Genomic DNA, 15,732 nt, shown 5'->3' on the forward strand with positions numbered 1-15,732 from the left:
TTCTGAAAAGGTTGTACTTGTACTGCCGCATCACAAGATATTGTGGGATTCGCCTTATAAATTGTCTCTGCCTAAAACATCAGTAGGTCTTAGGTTGACTTCGTGTTTGATTCACTCACTCTCTAGATTAGAAATACAAGTATCGAACTCAAATAGTCAAAATTAAGTCGGATGATCAAATATGAGCTTGTCAGGTCCTAGGTGTATAGAACTCAATCGGATAACCAATCTAATTTGATCGAAAAATTTAACTCAAACTATAAATTAAGTGAACAATAAAGATAAGTACATTGAGCTAAAAAGTCACAGTAAGATTAAAGTTCGGACTATTTTCTAAAATACTATGTTAATTCATATTCTCGAGTTACAATCAACAAAATAATCGTAAGCATTCCACTTATTGTTTATTTGTAGTTCTTATTCTTTTTACATATTCCGAAATACATGTATTTGATCAATTATTCTCTTTTCCAGAATGTCTCTGCTGTAGGATTTTGTAGCCCATATACCTGCATCTCAAGCTGGAATATAATACAATAGCTAGAATAGTAGTATAGAGTATTACGATAGAGGCAACACCTTATGTTAGCAGTTAGCCAAAACTATATATATAATAAAAGAAATTTTATTTATATAGATAAAATTATGAAAATAATAATTATTGTAACTAAAATACTCTTGTATTGTGTAATAGTGAAAAATACGTTCTTACATATTTTTCGATTTACATCATTTTGCAAAATTGTGTAATAGTCACGAAAAATATATGACAACATATTTTATATTGTTACGTTACGTACGCACATTTTTCACAATTACACACTTTTGCGAAAAAAAGTGTGTAACATTGTAAATACAATATTACACGATTTTCATGACTATTACATTGTTAAACACAATTTTCATAAAAGTGTGTATAGTCGTGAATTTATTTATTTTTTTGAATGATTTTGCTATTTAAAAAAAATCATTAATGGTATGTTGGTAAATTTATACCAAAAATATGTTTAGTTTTTTTTTTATGAATAATTTTTTTTACTGTGTGAAATTGGCTAGAGTAGCTCATTTTCTCATTAATATGCCCCCCCCCCCCCCCACGCTACCCTACCCTACCAATTTTATCCTTTAGTCCACTTTTTGATGTTTTAATAATTTGTCATTAATTTTGTTCATTATAGAGTAGCTCATCATTTTCTCATTAATATGTTCAACCCAACCCCCTTACCAATTTTATCCTTAATTTATTCCATGTTTTAATAATTTGTTAGTTTTATTCATTTATATTTCACCAGTTTCATTTACTCTAATTTCATTTATTTTTTCCATCTATTAATTAAATAGGGATTCAGCATATCCAAGGATTTGTAACTATTCTTTAGTATTTAATTTTCAAATTCCTAATTAATTCTTTATTAGTATTTTTTTTCATAAATATATAGGGTAATATTATAATTTTAAGCATCAATTATTTCACATCAAATTTTAATTATTTATGTTTGATCACATCAAATTTTACCTTTCATTTATATATATGTGGTTGAGTTCCAGTGAAAATAACTATTTTTTGTGCTCATAATCATCAAATAAACTGCGTGTAATATACGAATAGCCATATTCAGTTAATGTGGTGAATTTTTTGTCCCCTCTCGAATTCGAACGCAAGTGAAATTTTCGTCCCTCCAAGTAAATTAATATCAGTCATAACACATTTGAAAATCTTACGTTCCAGATTCATTCTAATTTTTCATCATATTTGGCCATTTTCACTGGATCATTTCTATCTCTATATATATTTTATATACTATAAGATTTAAATGGATTTAATAAGGGTGCACGAGTAGGATACAGAAAATTATGTAACACGAGATGGAAAGAGGATTACCTTCCAAGCATCATAACCTTATGATCACGATCGATGACCCGGTCCACGTGGCAGCCTCCATGATAATGCCATATAGTGACGACTGTGTCCATACAAAACTGTTGTAATGAATGAGTTGCGTTGAGATGCTTCTTCCTCATGTTGATGGGAAGTGACAACATTAACCTCAATAGTGTTTCAAATGAAGTATTGTGCCTTCCAAACTCAGTCACAGATGCTGACTCCACCACCTTTTTGATCATTCCCATGCCTTCCACGCACCTCTGCAAATCTCTAGGATCCTTGAAGTAATTGAATGTCACTTTGGGATTCTCGTCCGGGTCTCTGCTTTGGAGCTCCATATACCCAGTTGAGAGAGGCCCCATTACCTTCTGAAGGAGGACTCCCACTTCGGATCCATTGATGCTTTGGTTGCTAGGAATTATCAACGACTCCATGCTCTACGTGTTGTATCACCTTCTCATTTTAATATTATATATATATATATACATGTGTGTGTGTGTGTTTTTGTGTGTGTATTCATAGTTAAGTTCTAAGTAATTCACTAATTTCACCCGATTTCTATTTCCTTCACATTTAAGAAACAATAGCAATAATAACACTTCTTGATTCGTGGCAAAAACCATTCTAAATATTTAATAACTTGAAGTGATATTCATTCACATTGATAGAAAATATTGTACATCCATACTTGCTACACATCATTCACAAAAATATCGTAAAGATACGCAGTTGTCGTTCTGTAAGTGATATGTACCAAGCACATATGCCAAATATTTTGACTGAGCGTGAAAAAAATTTAAGTCACGTCTTACAAATCGTTGTAAAAAATTCAAATTTAATACTATCTATTTTGCTATAAATTGAAAAGTACTGTGGTTATTCTAATAATTTATATAATATGTCAAAAATCAAAATATGGAAAAATAATTTATATTTTTTTCTAGTATGATGCTACTGACCTGATTTGCCACATTTGCATATTGTTGAAGGGAATAGACCTCTGTGAATCCACTGTATGCTTCTATGTAGCTACCGACGTTATCGCTTATGCCCACTACTTGAGCTTAGGTAAAGGTACTACTAAATTATTTCGTGGATTATCAGACATGCCTTGTCCCACCATTGGCTGGTCCAATATTACACTTATTCCCAAGGCCCTTAGTTTTTGGGCCGGCCCGATACCGCTCAGCATCAAAAGCTGTGGGCTGCCCATTGCGCCAGCTGATACAATTATCTCATTTGTAGGCCCACTATTTAGATATGCCTCGTGTGTTGCACCTTCCGCGTCTTTGAACACAACTCCATATGCCTTGGGTCTTTGCCCTGGAACTAGTAAAACTTTTTTAAAATAATAAGTTTTATGAATTATTAATTTTTTTTGGTCACAATTTGGGACAATTTAAAAATTTATTAATTTTAATAAAATAATAAATTGTACTCTTTCCGTCTCGATTCAATTGGCCACAAGCCTTGGACACGAATATTAAGAAACAAATAATTTATACTTCATCCGTCCCACTCCAATAGGCTCACTTCTTTTGGACACGGAGATTAAGAAAACTTACTTTTTAGTAGGAAAGTGATATGGTCCACACCAATTAAGTACAACTTTTTTACCCAAAAAGGAAAATGAGCCTATTGGAGTGGGACGGAGGGAGTAATAAAATAGGAGATAGAAAGTAACTTTTGTTGAGGCTATATGTGTCCAAAAAATAGGAGAGAGAAATAAAGAAAAGATAATTATTTATGAATTACAATGACATTTGGTGAAAATAATAGATTATGTGAGTATATTTGTTATATGTTGACTTTCCATTTTTGAAAGTGACCTATTGAATTAAGACGTCCAAATAAGGAAATATGACCTATTGAATTGGTACGGAGGAAGTATATATTTTTTGAAAAAATGTTGAAAGTCGGGTACTTTTAAATAAAAAAATAAAAATTGAGAACACAAAACATGATTAACCCGTAAAAATAATTATAGGTGCTATTTGATTTTAACAAACAAAAAAATGTATATTTGAAGATGTGAGAGAGATTGTGACCTGGTTGGGTCCTAAACAAAATTTGATGCACCCGTGCAAGCAGGTATACAGTAATATTGGTGGGCTGGGCATACTCCAATAGATCAGCAGCAGAGTGCCTAACCCCATTTTCATCAAAGATTGAACCCCCAATTTTGCTCCCTTGCAAATGATCGTACGTGAATCCATTGTCCGGCGACACGCCGGCTTCCAGCAGGCCATCCTTCACCGCCGCCTGCCACGGCAGTAGCCGCGGCCGGAACGCCACCTTTCTCTCCACCCACTCATACGACTCCTTCACAAGCTGTGGGTCCCACCCCGCCTTCTGCACATACTCGTGGCTGGCATGCGTGTAAAATCCACCATTGATGGCGGAGCTTCCGCCCAATACGCGGCCGCGGTGATTGAAAACGCCGTCCGTGGAAATGAACATCTGGGAGGCGGAGGTCGAGGATGTGTCTTGCAGTGATTTCAAAAAATATTCTGCGTTGGTGACGTTGGGGTTGTCGTATGGGAGACTGCCTCTCTCGAGGAGTAGTACCTTTGCGGTAGCGGAGAGCGTCGCCGATAGCGGGCAACCGGCGGTCCCACCACCTATGATTATGTAGTCATAATACCCTCTTGTCAGAGCTAACGTTGCGTTCTTTGCGAAAGACTCGTACGGAGCTGATAAAATAAAAAACTTTATTAGCAAAAGTAATAATCATCGAAGTATTTATAATTGATTATAGTACAATTCGACTATACTCATACAAATTAAATATTTGATTAAGTTGAATTATTATTAATAATGTATTATCACGATTTAAACTAAACATGTCCATAATTGAATATTTTTATTTTCATTTTCAATATTTCTCTAATCTCCTTTTTAATTAAATACTCTCTCTGTCCTGCTGAAAGTGAGGCATTTTTGGACACGAGATTTAACGAGTTAATGTTTAGTTGTTTAAGTATGTTTGTAGATTTATGGTTAAGTGGATATCTAAATAATTGATTATTTTAAATTAAATTTAAGTTCAAAATTTTAATTAGTTAATCACATTTTTTTTCATTTTGATTTATTAATTAAATTAATTATTTTTTTTACATTATTAATTTTGCTTATCTTAAACAATTCTTGATTTTAAGTTTCTTGGATTATTTGCAAAACACATCATTTTCGAGCTAGATCTAATTACTCTTTATTCAAACATTGGTTTCTCATCCCTCAATTCTCTCTCTCTCGTTGAAATTCAACATAGTATCTGTTGCCCATTTCTTTCTCAGCAAGCGCCGCTGTTGTGGTCCTCTTTCGTCGAGGCCGGTCGTGTCGCCCTTTCTTATCTCTCTCACCCCTCGCCTCTCTGCTCCTTCTGGTCTCCCTCTATCTCGTCTCTCTCATTGACACTCCCAAACAAGGGCGGAGCTAGGGGACTAGAGCCCCCACTCAAATTTCAAGGTTTTTTTAAATTTATATATATATATATATATATATATATATATATATATATATATATAGGATTGAGTTCTATAGAGAATTATCTTTTCGTTCATCATGAACAACTCTATACATTTTACGAACAGATCAACATAAGTAATGAACAAACGTATTGAGAAATAATAGAGAAAAACTCGCCACCAACATGATTTGAACTCGGGGCAAATTTCTGTTCATGCGGTACATTGATTTGTTCATCAAAATTATAGATCTGTTCGTTTTTCTTTCACGAATTCTTTATTCTCTAAATATTTAGCATTCTCTATTGAACCTTTCTCTCTCTCTCTCTCTCTCTCTATATATATATATATATATATATATATATATATATATATATATATGGAAGGGCTACCTTGAGAGCAGCTCTTAAAATAAGAAATAAGAATTAGGAAAAAATGTACTCCCTCCGTCCCGTTAAAAGCGGCCACGCTCTTTTCGGCACGGAGATTAAGAAGAAGATTGTTATGTGTTAATTAAGTGTGGTCCACCAAAATTAAAGAATTAATTAAGAAATCAAATCCCACTTTCTTTCCTGGCAGACGGCGTCGATGATGGTGACTGCGACGCCGGTGTTGGATTCAGACGAGGGATTCAGACGGGGATCTTACAAACCGCAAACCAGATCTGAAATTGCAAACCAGATCGCAAACCACAAAAATGTTCAAACCAAATCTGAAATTGCAAACAAGATCTGAAATTGCAAACCAAATTGCAAACCAGATCCCACAAAGGGCGCCGGATTCAGACGGGATCTTACAGAGAGGCAAGGGCTCGCTCTCTTGCCGGAATTACAGAGACCAAACGGCAGCGCGACTCCAGAATTACAGAGAGAGGAAGAAGGAACGCGAGGGAGAGATGCCAGGCTAAGGCGGAGCAACGCCGGCCTTGAGGCGACAACGACGCCGGAGGTTGCAGGGCGGTGGCGATTTCGATTTCAGATGAGAAAATTAGGGCTCTCTTGATGTTTCACAAATTGAGAAACTGAGAGAGAAAACTGAGAAAGCAACGGCGTCCTCGGCCGGAGGCAGCCTCACCGGCGGCTGAGACGGCCGGAGAAGAAGAAGGCGAACTCCTTGGTGAGAAGACCGAGCGAGGGAGAAGACCGAGCGAGCTTCAGTGAGGAATAGAGGAAAGGTCGGGGGCGGCGACCGACGGGCGAGGGAGAGAGAGCAGAGGCCAGGGAGAGGGAGGTCGGGGGCGGCGACCGACGCCGGCGTTGGTGTCGTCCGCTTCTCGCCGGAGAAGAAGAGAGATGGGCGAGGGGAGGGGCTGTGGGGGGGGGAGTAGAGAGAGAAGATGAATGTGTGTGTTTTGTGTGTGTGTGTGTTTGTTAAGTTAATGAGGGTTTAAGTTTAATTAGAAATTTAATTAAATTGATTAATTAAACTTAATTAAATACTAAAGGGTTATTAGCCTGTAAATACACGAACTTTATTAAATTTCTGAAATTTAACATGACCTTTTTTTTCAGCCCATAAATACACGAACTTAGCACCTTTTCTGATTTTTGACACCGGCAAGAAATCCGGCGACTTATATATAATGACGTGTAATTTATTGCTTACATGGCTAATTATTTTGCTGATATGGCAAATTTGCTGACATATTTTTTTTATATTAATTTGTTGCCTTATGAAAACGACCACGTTTGGAGAATAACCATTTGTTTAAACCTTTTTTGTTTTCTTCCCAAGCTGCCGCCATTTGTTTAAACCTTTTTAGTTTTCTTCCCAAGCAAATGGCGAATAATCCATTCATTTAGAATCAAACCCATTTGTTTAATTCCAAGATTTTCCTTTATTTCCGCCGCCACAATAAAGCATTGAGGTCTTTGAAATTTCCTCTCGTTTGGTGAATACAAGTGAGTATTTTTTTAATTGGAAGTGGGGGTTTGTTGTCAGGCACATCTTCTGAAGCTCGTGGTGGTTCAAACTTCTACAATTACAATGGAAAACAGGTAGGTCCCTTTTTTTATTCTTTATTCTCCAATAATCGAATGTATAGAATTTTGTTTTATAGCTTTATTACTTTAGAATATTTGAATATTTTTAGGACATTCCACCTTTCTGCATTTGGCAATTAATTGAATGGCTTTGTTAAAACTTTTTGCTGCAGAGACACATTTGCACTGTATATTACGCATGGTGGCAAATTTGTTGAATATCGAGGTAGAGAGTTATATATTAAGGGTGATATATTTACAAAGCATCATCTTGATGTAGACAGATTTGGGTATTTTGATTTGGAGGATGTGATTAAGGGTTTAGGGTATGAATCTTGGTTGAAATTATGCTATAGAATCCCTTCTTCTGAGAATTATAGGTCTCTAAAAAATGATCAAGATATACTTGATATGTTGAGCCATCTAACATTGACATGTAGACATGCAAATATTTATGTTGATGGTGGGATTAAAGTAGGGGATTCTGGAGCAGTAGAGGTAGAGGAATTGAGTGCAGCTGAGCTAGATGAGTTATACAGAGAATATCCTTTTTGTAAATTACAAGATGATATAGCTGAAGTTTATGATGAATTAGAGCATGTCAGTGCAAAGGAGAAAGGCAAACAGAATAAAATAATTGAAAAAGAGAAGGGTAGAGAGGGTGAGCAAACCACTGATGTAAATCGAGCTGAGTCATCTGAAGATGATGAGAACTATGTACCATGTGATGATGAAGACACTGATGATTGTCTTAGTGACAATGAATTAGGATCTGATGATGAAGAGTATGTGACGAGCAGGAGGAATCTTAGGATAGATAAGGCCTACTTTAATGACATTGGGAAGTTTGTTGGGGTTGAGATTGTACCAGATGAGCATATAGTGTGTGAATCTGACTATGATGATTCAGATGCTGAGGTGAATTCTGATATAAATGATGATGATGATGATGATGATTATGATAGAAAAAGAAAGAAAGTGACCTATGATCCAAAATGTGACCATAATACATTAGAGCTTAAGCTTGGGATGAGGTTTGAAAGTGGTATCCAATGTAGGGAGGCACTTACGAACAAAGCAATAGCTGAGGGGTGGGAGATTCATTTTAGTAGGGTCAGCAGGGATAGATGTGAAGCCAAATGCACTCCACCATGCCCGTGGAGGTGCTATGGCAGTATGGTTACGGGTGATGGGACTTTCATAATCAAAGTCCTCGTAGAACCACATAACTGTCATAGGGCAATGAAAAATTTGCTTGTGAGTTCTAAATGGATTGCAAAGCAATATCTTAATGTTTTTAGAGTGAAGCACAACTTCACGGTAGCTGATTTAAAAGCTGACTTGATGGAGAGGTTTAAAGTGGATGTTGGTAAGAATAGGTTGTATAAAGCAAGAACTATAGCACTTGATACCTTGCGAGGGACAGTAGCTGAGCATTATGCTAAGCTTAGGAGCTACATAGCTGAGCTGAAAAGGGCTGATGGAGAAGGCAGATTTGAATTACTTTTGGGTCAGGAGTCAGTGTTTAAAGGTATATATGTTGGGTTCAGTTCATTCAAGAAAGGTTTCATCAATGGCTGCAGGCCAATCATTGGGTTGGATGGCTGTCACTTGAAGACTCATATAGGAGGTGTGTTGTTGTGTGCTATTGGGAAGGACGGGAATGATCAAATGTTCCCTATTTCATGGGCTGTTGTGGAGATTGAGAACACTGAAAACTGGACTTGGTTCATAAAAATTCTCATGGAAGAGCTTGAGATAGATAATGGACTAGGAATTACCTTCATTTCGGACCAACAAAAGGTAGATTTTTGTTTCATATATATTGTTGATTCATCATGATTGCCATAACACTTATCTCATTCAACACTCATGTTATTCATGCAGGGTCTTATTCATGCAGTTAGCACATTGGCACCACTAGTAGAGCATAGAAATTGTGCCCGACATGCATATGCTAATTGGAAGAAACAACACAAAGGTATAACACTAAAGAATATGTTCTGGAATGCAGTTAGAGCCACATATGTTGAACAATACAAGTTGGCAATTGAGGAGATTAAAAGTGAGAAGCCTGCAGCGTATGAGGATTTCATTGAGCGAGGGCCACAAAAATTTTGTAAGGCTTTTCTGAACACATTTCCTCGTTGTGACATGGTAGACAATAATATTAGTGAAACATTCAATGGGTACATAATAAATGCTAGAGGTAAACATGTTATAGACATGCTAGAGGATATTAGGTGCTCATTGATGGAGAGACAATACAAGAAAATAGTAGAAATTGAGGCCCTTCATGATAGATTATGTCCTAAGGTTAGGAAGAAGCTGGAGAAGTTAAAGGCTCAAAGCAGATTTTGTATTCCACATCCTGCCTTAGGTGGGTTTTTTGAAGTGGATATGTTTGATGATAAATTTGTTGTGAGTGTTGAAGGTAAGACTTGTACTTGTAGAGCATGGGACTTATCAGGAATCCCATGTGTCCATGCCATTTCTGCATTCTATTTTTTGAAGCAGGATCCGGCTGAAGTAGTCCATGACTACTTCACAATTGAAAGGTACAAAAAGGCATATGAATTTGGTATAGCACCATTAAATGGTGAGAAGCTGTGGCCTAATGCAGAAGGGTGGGTTGTTAAAGCACCAAAGTGTAGGCGAATGCCGGGAAGGCAGAGGGTTAAAAGAAAGAGAGATGCTGATGAGAGGGACTCTACCAATCCAAATAAGCTGCGCAGATTCGGGTTAAAAATGACATGTCAGAAATGTTTTCAACAGGGACATAACAAGGCTCGTTGCCAAAATGCGCCAGTTGAGAAACCTAAGAAAGAGAAGGTATAATTTGTAGTGTATAATCCTATTTCATGCATTTATTGTTGATACTCATTTATGTTGTTTTGATGCAGGGGAGAAGGGGTAGACCACCAAAAACTATCAACGAAATGAATAGGAATTCACAAGCAAGCTCAGCAACAACTATGACCACAGAAGCATGTTCAAACCCGACATTTGACAGAAGAGCTCTTGCAAAGGAAAGGGCATTGGCAAACAAGGGAATAGGTGTGTTGCAAACTGAAAGCGGTAATATCTATGTGAAGTCAAGCTCTAGGAAGAGTGTGAAAGCGATAAATCCTAAAACTTGGAAGCCACCAAGAACGAAGTCCCCAGCAACTCAAGAAAGCATTAATTAGACAACATAGGTTGAGTTCAGTTTTGTGAATGTAATAGCTAAGAAATTGTTGGTTTTTTGTAAGATACAAAATGGTTTTTCATATACTATTGGCATTGGTATAATATTAGTTGATTTTGTGACAATGGTGGTTATTGCTTGTAATGTGAAGTATATGATGAATTATTAACTGGAAGCTTTCTGTTTATGCTGCTGGTGGTATAATATTGGTTGATTTTGATGACTTATGAGTAGATTTTACATGTTCATTGCAGAGTTTCATAGCTGAGTGTTGTCATATTTTGAACCCACTATGTTGCAGAGTTTCATAGCTGTAAATATTGCTGCTGCAGAAAGCACTAATGTCACAGCCTAGTTATGGAAGGAGAAACAAGATCAATGGATACATGAAAGCACTAAAATCTTGTTTAAAAACTTCATTTAGCTAGTCAAGTAAAATTGATACAAAAAATTGTAGCGCAGATTTGACAAAGGAATCAAATTATGCTCCAGAAATCATCATCTGCATACATACAGATGCAGGGCTTGGTGGCACTTCAATAGAATTCTCCTAATACAAATACAATTAATTGAACACATATTTATTAGTAAAGCATCAGCATTCAAATTCATCCTTCTTGAATTTATCCTTCGTCTGTTACTAGACATCTATTGAGACATTCTCAAATCTCAACTACTTCATGCTTCAGCCTTATCTCGGCCCCTGTAAGTATATGACGATCTTCCAGAAATAGCTTCCCAATTGATGTTCCTGATCCTGAAATTGGAGTTGACAGATGGATCAGAGATTGCCCATCTGGTTTCGAAGATGACAGTTCATTTCGAGTCGCTGGTTGATAAGGCTAGAGATGAGCAGCAGCCTGGGAGGTGGCGCAGCAGAATTCGACGGAGGCGATCAGGCCGCGGAGGAGCGCTACGACAAGGCCAAGAGCAGGGGCGCGGGAATCACATGGCGGATAAAGGCCGACAAGGCTCAAGGTTACACGATCCAGGTCTGTTCTTCTCAGGATTTGATGGAGAAGAGAGTTAGAAATGAGACGGATGGAAAGGAAAATGGTGTCTGCAAGCCCTAATCTTGGTGGCTACCTCAAAATTTAATTTTAATTATTCTAGCGTCCGGTTAGCCATGCGACCATGTCATCTATTCCGATTAGCCATGTCATCTATTCCGGCCTCCACGTCACCAATAAATTAAAAAAAAATCGTGCCATGTCAAAAATAAAAAAAGGTGTTAAGTTCGTGTATTTATGGACTAAAAAAAAAGATCATGTTAAATTTCAGAAATTTAATAAAGTTCGTGTATTTACAGGCTAATAACCCAATACTAAATATTTCCATTTTAGGAAAGTGGCCACTTTTAGTGGGACAAACCAAAATGGAAATGTGGCCACTTTTAGTGGGACGGAGGGAGTATAAATTTTATGCAGAACGTATGAATTCGCTATATAAAGGTATGAATTGCGAAAAATAAATTTTTGTTATCTTTGGGATTCGAACTCAAGACCATGAATTCATCCAACAGGATGATGAATCAACCGTAAAAAATTATTCTTATTTTATATCTTAAGAAGTGTACTTATTTTAGCCCTCCCCTATATATATATATATATATATATATATATATATATATATATATAATGAATTCTTTGAAGGGGTCTAATAATTCAGAATTCTTTCAATTACTTGAGATGGTTTAATAGAGAGAATACCTCTTCTATCAAAAGTTCTTCCTTCTCCAAAAAAATCTTCTTTAGACCACCATTTAATAAGAATTCTTCTGGCCAAGAACGACAGAGAGAATTGTAGTTAACTTTTATCTCTTTATATATATAGGGAAGGGCTACCGTAAAAATACTTCTTAAAATAAAAATAAAAACGTTTTTCAATATACGAATTTTATGTAGAACACGTATGAATTCATCCAACATGGTTACGAATTGTGAAAAATAAATTTTTGCTACCTTTGGGATTCAAACTCAGGACCACGAATTCATCCAACAGGGTTACGAATCAACCGTAGATCTTGATGATCTAAGGGCTGAAAATTGTTTATATTTTATATTTTAAGAAGTGTTTTTATTTTAGACATCCCCTATATATATATATATATAGGGAGAGGTTCAAATAAGAACCACTAATAAAATAAGAACGGAGAACCATTTTAAGCCATTCGATCATCAAGATCTACGGTGGATGCATCATCTTGGTGGATGGATGCAGGTGCTAGGTTCGAATCCTGAAGGGAGCAAAAAAATTATTTTTTTCGGATGCATTAAATTTAATAGCGGATGCATTAATTTGTATAGCAGATGCAGTAATTTTATTGGTTCTTATGTTCTCACGATAATTGTGGTTCTCACTATAACCGCACCCTATATATATATATATATATATATATATATATATATATATATATATATATATATAAGAACCTTATTTTACAAAAGTTGATTTGTTTGTTATATGCCCTCATATATACTTAATTTAAGATTAATTGTGTAATCTAAAACTATACTCCATCCGTCACAATTCAATAGGTAACAAGGGTCGGGCACATATGTTAAGAAATGAATAATTTATAATAAAATAAGTGAGAGAAAATAACTTTTTTTGAGGATATATTCGTCCAAAAAGTAGAAGAGATAAATAAAGAATAGATAATTATATGTGAGGTATAATGACATTTGGTGTAAATAATGAGTTATATGGGGATATTTATTATATGTTGACTTTCCATTTTAAGAAGTAACCTATTGAATTGAGACGTCCAAATAAGGAAATATGACCTATTGAATTGGGACGGAGGAAGTATAATCTATGAAAATGTTGTTTATTAGTAATACTATTATGCTTGTCTTTTAATAAAAAATGCCTAAAATGTATGTAATGCCCAAAAAAATTGTGATGTATTGAAACTATATAATCTATGATAATATTGTTCGTTTTTTTTTTTTTTAGAGAAAGAATAATATTGTTCGTTATTATAACTATTATGCTTGTTTTTTAATGAAAAATGCCTAAAATGTACAGAATGCTAAAAAAAAATTGTTCGTTATTATTACTATATATTAGGGTTAATAGTGTTTTATGTCCCGAACTTTCAGCATTTTCCATAAAATGTCCCGAACTTTTATTTTCTCTTAAAAAACTCTTAACTTTCAATTTTTTTCATAAAATGTCCCACTATACAAAATTCGGTGACAAAAAGATGAATTATCTCGCCGAAAGAAATATTTTAGGGACCACTATTGTTGGAAAACCATACTGAGAACCACCATTGTTTGAAAACGGTGAAAATTCAGGGTTTTTTTTATCATCATTCCGTCATCGAATTTTGTATAGCGGGACATTTTATGGGAAAAATTAAAAGTTCATGATTTTTTAGGAGAAAATGAAAGTTCGGGACATTTTGTGGAAAACGCCAAAAGTTTGGGACATAAAACACTATTAACCCTTACTAACTTATCACTTATAATTAAAATAAAATTACATACTTAAGATTAAAATCTTATTAAAAAAGATATAAAATTTCACCACCGTTTTTCATAAAGAAAAAAAGTAGAGAAAAAAGAAGAAAATAAAGATAAGAAATTAAATCAAATTCATAAAAAGATAGAAGAAATATACGTTGAAAACAATTTGAAAAATATTTACACACGTTAAAGACTTAAAGAAAAGTTAGAAAATACATATTCAATGGTTAAACTTTAAATGGTAACAACTTATTTATTTTAAATTATTTTTTTATATAATATATATCAAATTAAAAATCTTTTTATGATCTTTTATTTAATATGCATATATTGCGTATATTATATTCATAATAAAATTATAAAATAAATAGAAAATAAAATATGTTTAATATAATGAAGGAAAATAAAAAGTAAATGGAGAAGTAAGTATAACCGTTTGAAACAAAAAAACAAACAAACAATTAATTGTATTAAAAACACAAAGAAACACAATTTAAAAGATAATGCACGGTTTTGACATCGTAGGAAGTTATTGGCAGTTTTTTTTTAACTTGATTTTTTCACTCCAATTCCAATTACACCATTGTAATTGAATTAAATTACATTTACTTTGCTTTTTATATAAAGATGTTTCTCAAAATAGAAACGACTCAATTTCGTTGGGACAACCGAAAAAAAAAAAAAAAAAAACGACTCACATTTTGATGGGATGGAGCCATGTAGTAACCAAATAAGTTATCTCGGTAGAAATTATCATGGGCACGTTTTAAGATATTTTAAATTTCCAATCCATCTCATTAAACGATAGATTAGTTTATACAATTTTTATTTATCTAAGCTAAACATGAATAGTAAATATGCGCTAAATATATTAAATTTACATTACTTTTTACGACAAGCAAATTATTTCCGCAAATAAAAGAGTGCTTTTAAAAGAGAGAGAGAGAGAGAGAGATCACCTTTCTCCGCGGAAGAAGAAACGATGAAGAAGAAAATGGCAATAGAAGCTGCAAAAATAGCAACGCCTTTTCTAAAAGCCAGGACCATCGTATATTTCAGATTAAATTTGAACAAATAACTATATATTTTGTATGAATTAATAAATCAAGTTAATAGAATATGGTGCCAAAAGCAGCAAAGCACAGAGGTTTATTGCTTACTGGATAGGTTGAACCACATTACTATTATATTCTCCCTTTTAAGTAAAATATTGGAGCCTTCCATTCCACCTTCATTATAAAGAGCTAGCTAGTAGTTGATATATCTTAGAACAATACTATAGTGGCCAGTTCCTAAACTAGGTGTAGGTTTATGCTTTTATAAGCTTCAGGGGTTAATCTGCAATATTCATTAAAATTGAAGGACTCTCTAGCAAATGGGCAAAACAGTTAGTTATTCAGCTAACTAATGCAGCAGCCGTTTTGCGTGGGGATTTGCAGAGTATCAGATTGATGTATAAAGGCATTCTCTTATTGTATTCCTAAGTTTGCAGTGTATAATTTCTTCTTCTGGTTTACTTTTACGATATTGAGTTGAGAGGAAAGATTTGGAGAGGTGCTAAGTATAGCTGCTGTAAATTGAAGCTTGAAGCTTCTTCTCTGTACTCTTTCGTTTCTTGATAGTGAAAGTGTTCATCTCCTTGTCCGTGGATGTAGGCCTTCGTGGCTGAACCACGTAAAGAATCTGTGTCATTGTTTTACTTTGATTTTACATATTGATTCAACACTAGGTTTGGTAG

The 15,732-nt window shown here is 34.8% G+C and overlaps 1 protein-coding gene and 1 pseudogene across 1 annotated transcript; one reads left to right on the forward strand and one right to left on the reverse strand.

The window, feature by feature from the left end:
- Positions 1 to 1,878: 1,878 nt before the first annotated feature.
- On the reverse strand, positions 1,879 to 15,254 carry LOC131019026 (protein HOTHEAD-like; annotated as a pseudogene).
- On the forward strand, positions 6,824 to 10,636 carry LOC131014541 (uncharacterized). Its single transcript, XM_057942543.1, has 4 exons — positions 6,824 to 7,349; positions 7,508 to 9,137; positions 9,222 to 10,166; positions 10,238 to 10,636. Exons 1-4 carry the CDS (start codon positions 7,339 to 7,341, stop codon positions 10,520 to 10,522), a joined length of 2,871 nt encoding a protein of 956 aa, XP_057798526.1. The 5' UTR covers positions 6,824 to 7,338; the 3' UTR covers positions 10,523 to 10,636.
- Positions 15,255 to 15,732: the final 478 nt, after the last annotated feature.

Source organism: Salvia miltiorrhiza, chromosome 3 (assembly GCF_028751815.1).
Source record: "Salvia miltiorrhiza cultivar Shanhuang (shh) chromosome 3, IMPLAD_Smil_shh, whole genome shotgun sequence".
Lineage (NCBI taxonomy): Eukaryota > Viridiplantae > Streptophyta > Magnoliopsida > Lamiales > Lamiaceae > Salvia > Salvia miltiorrhiza.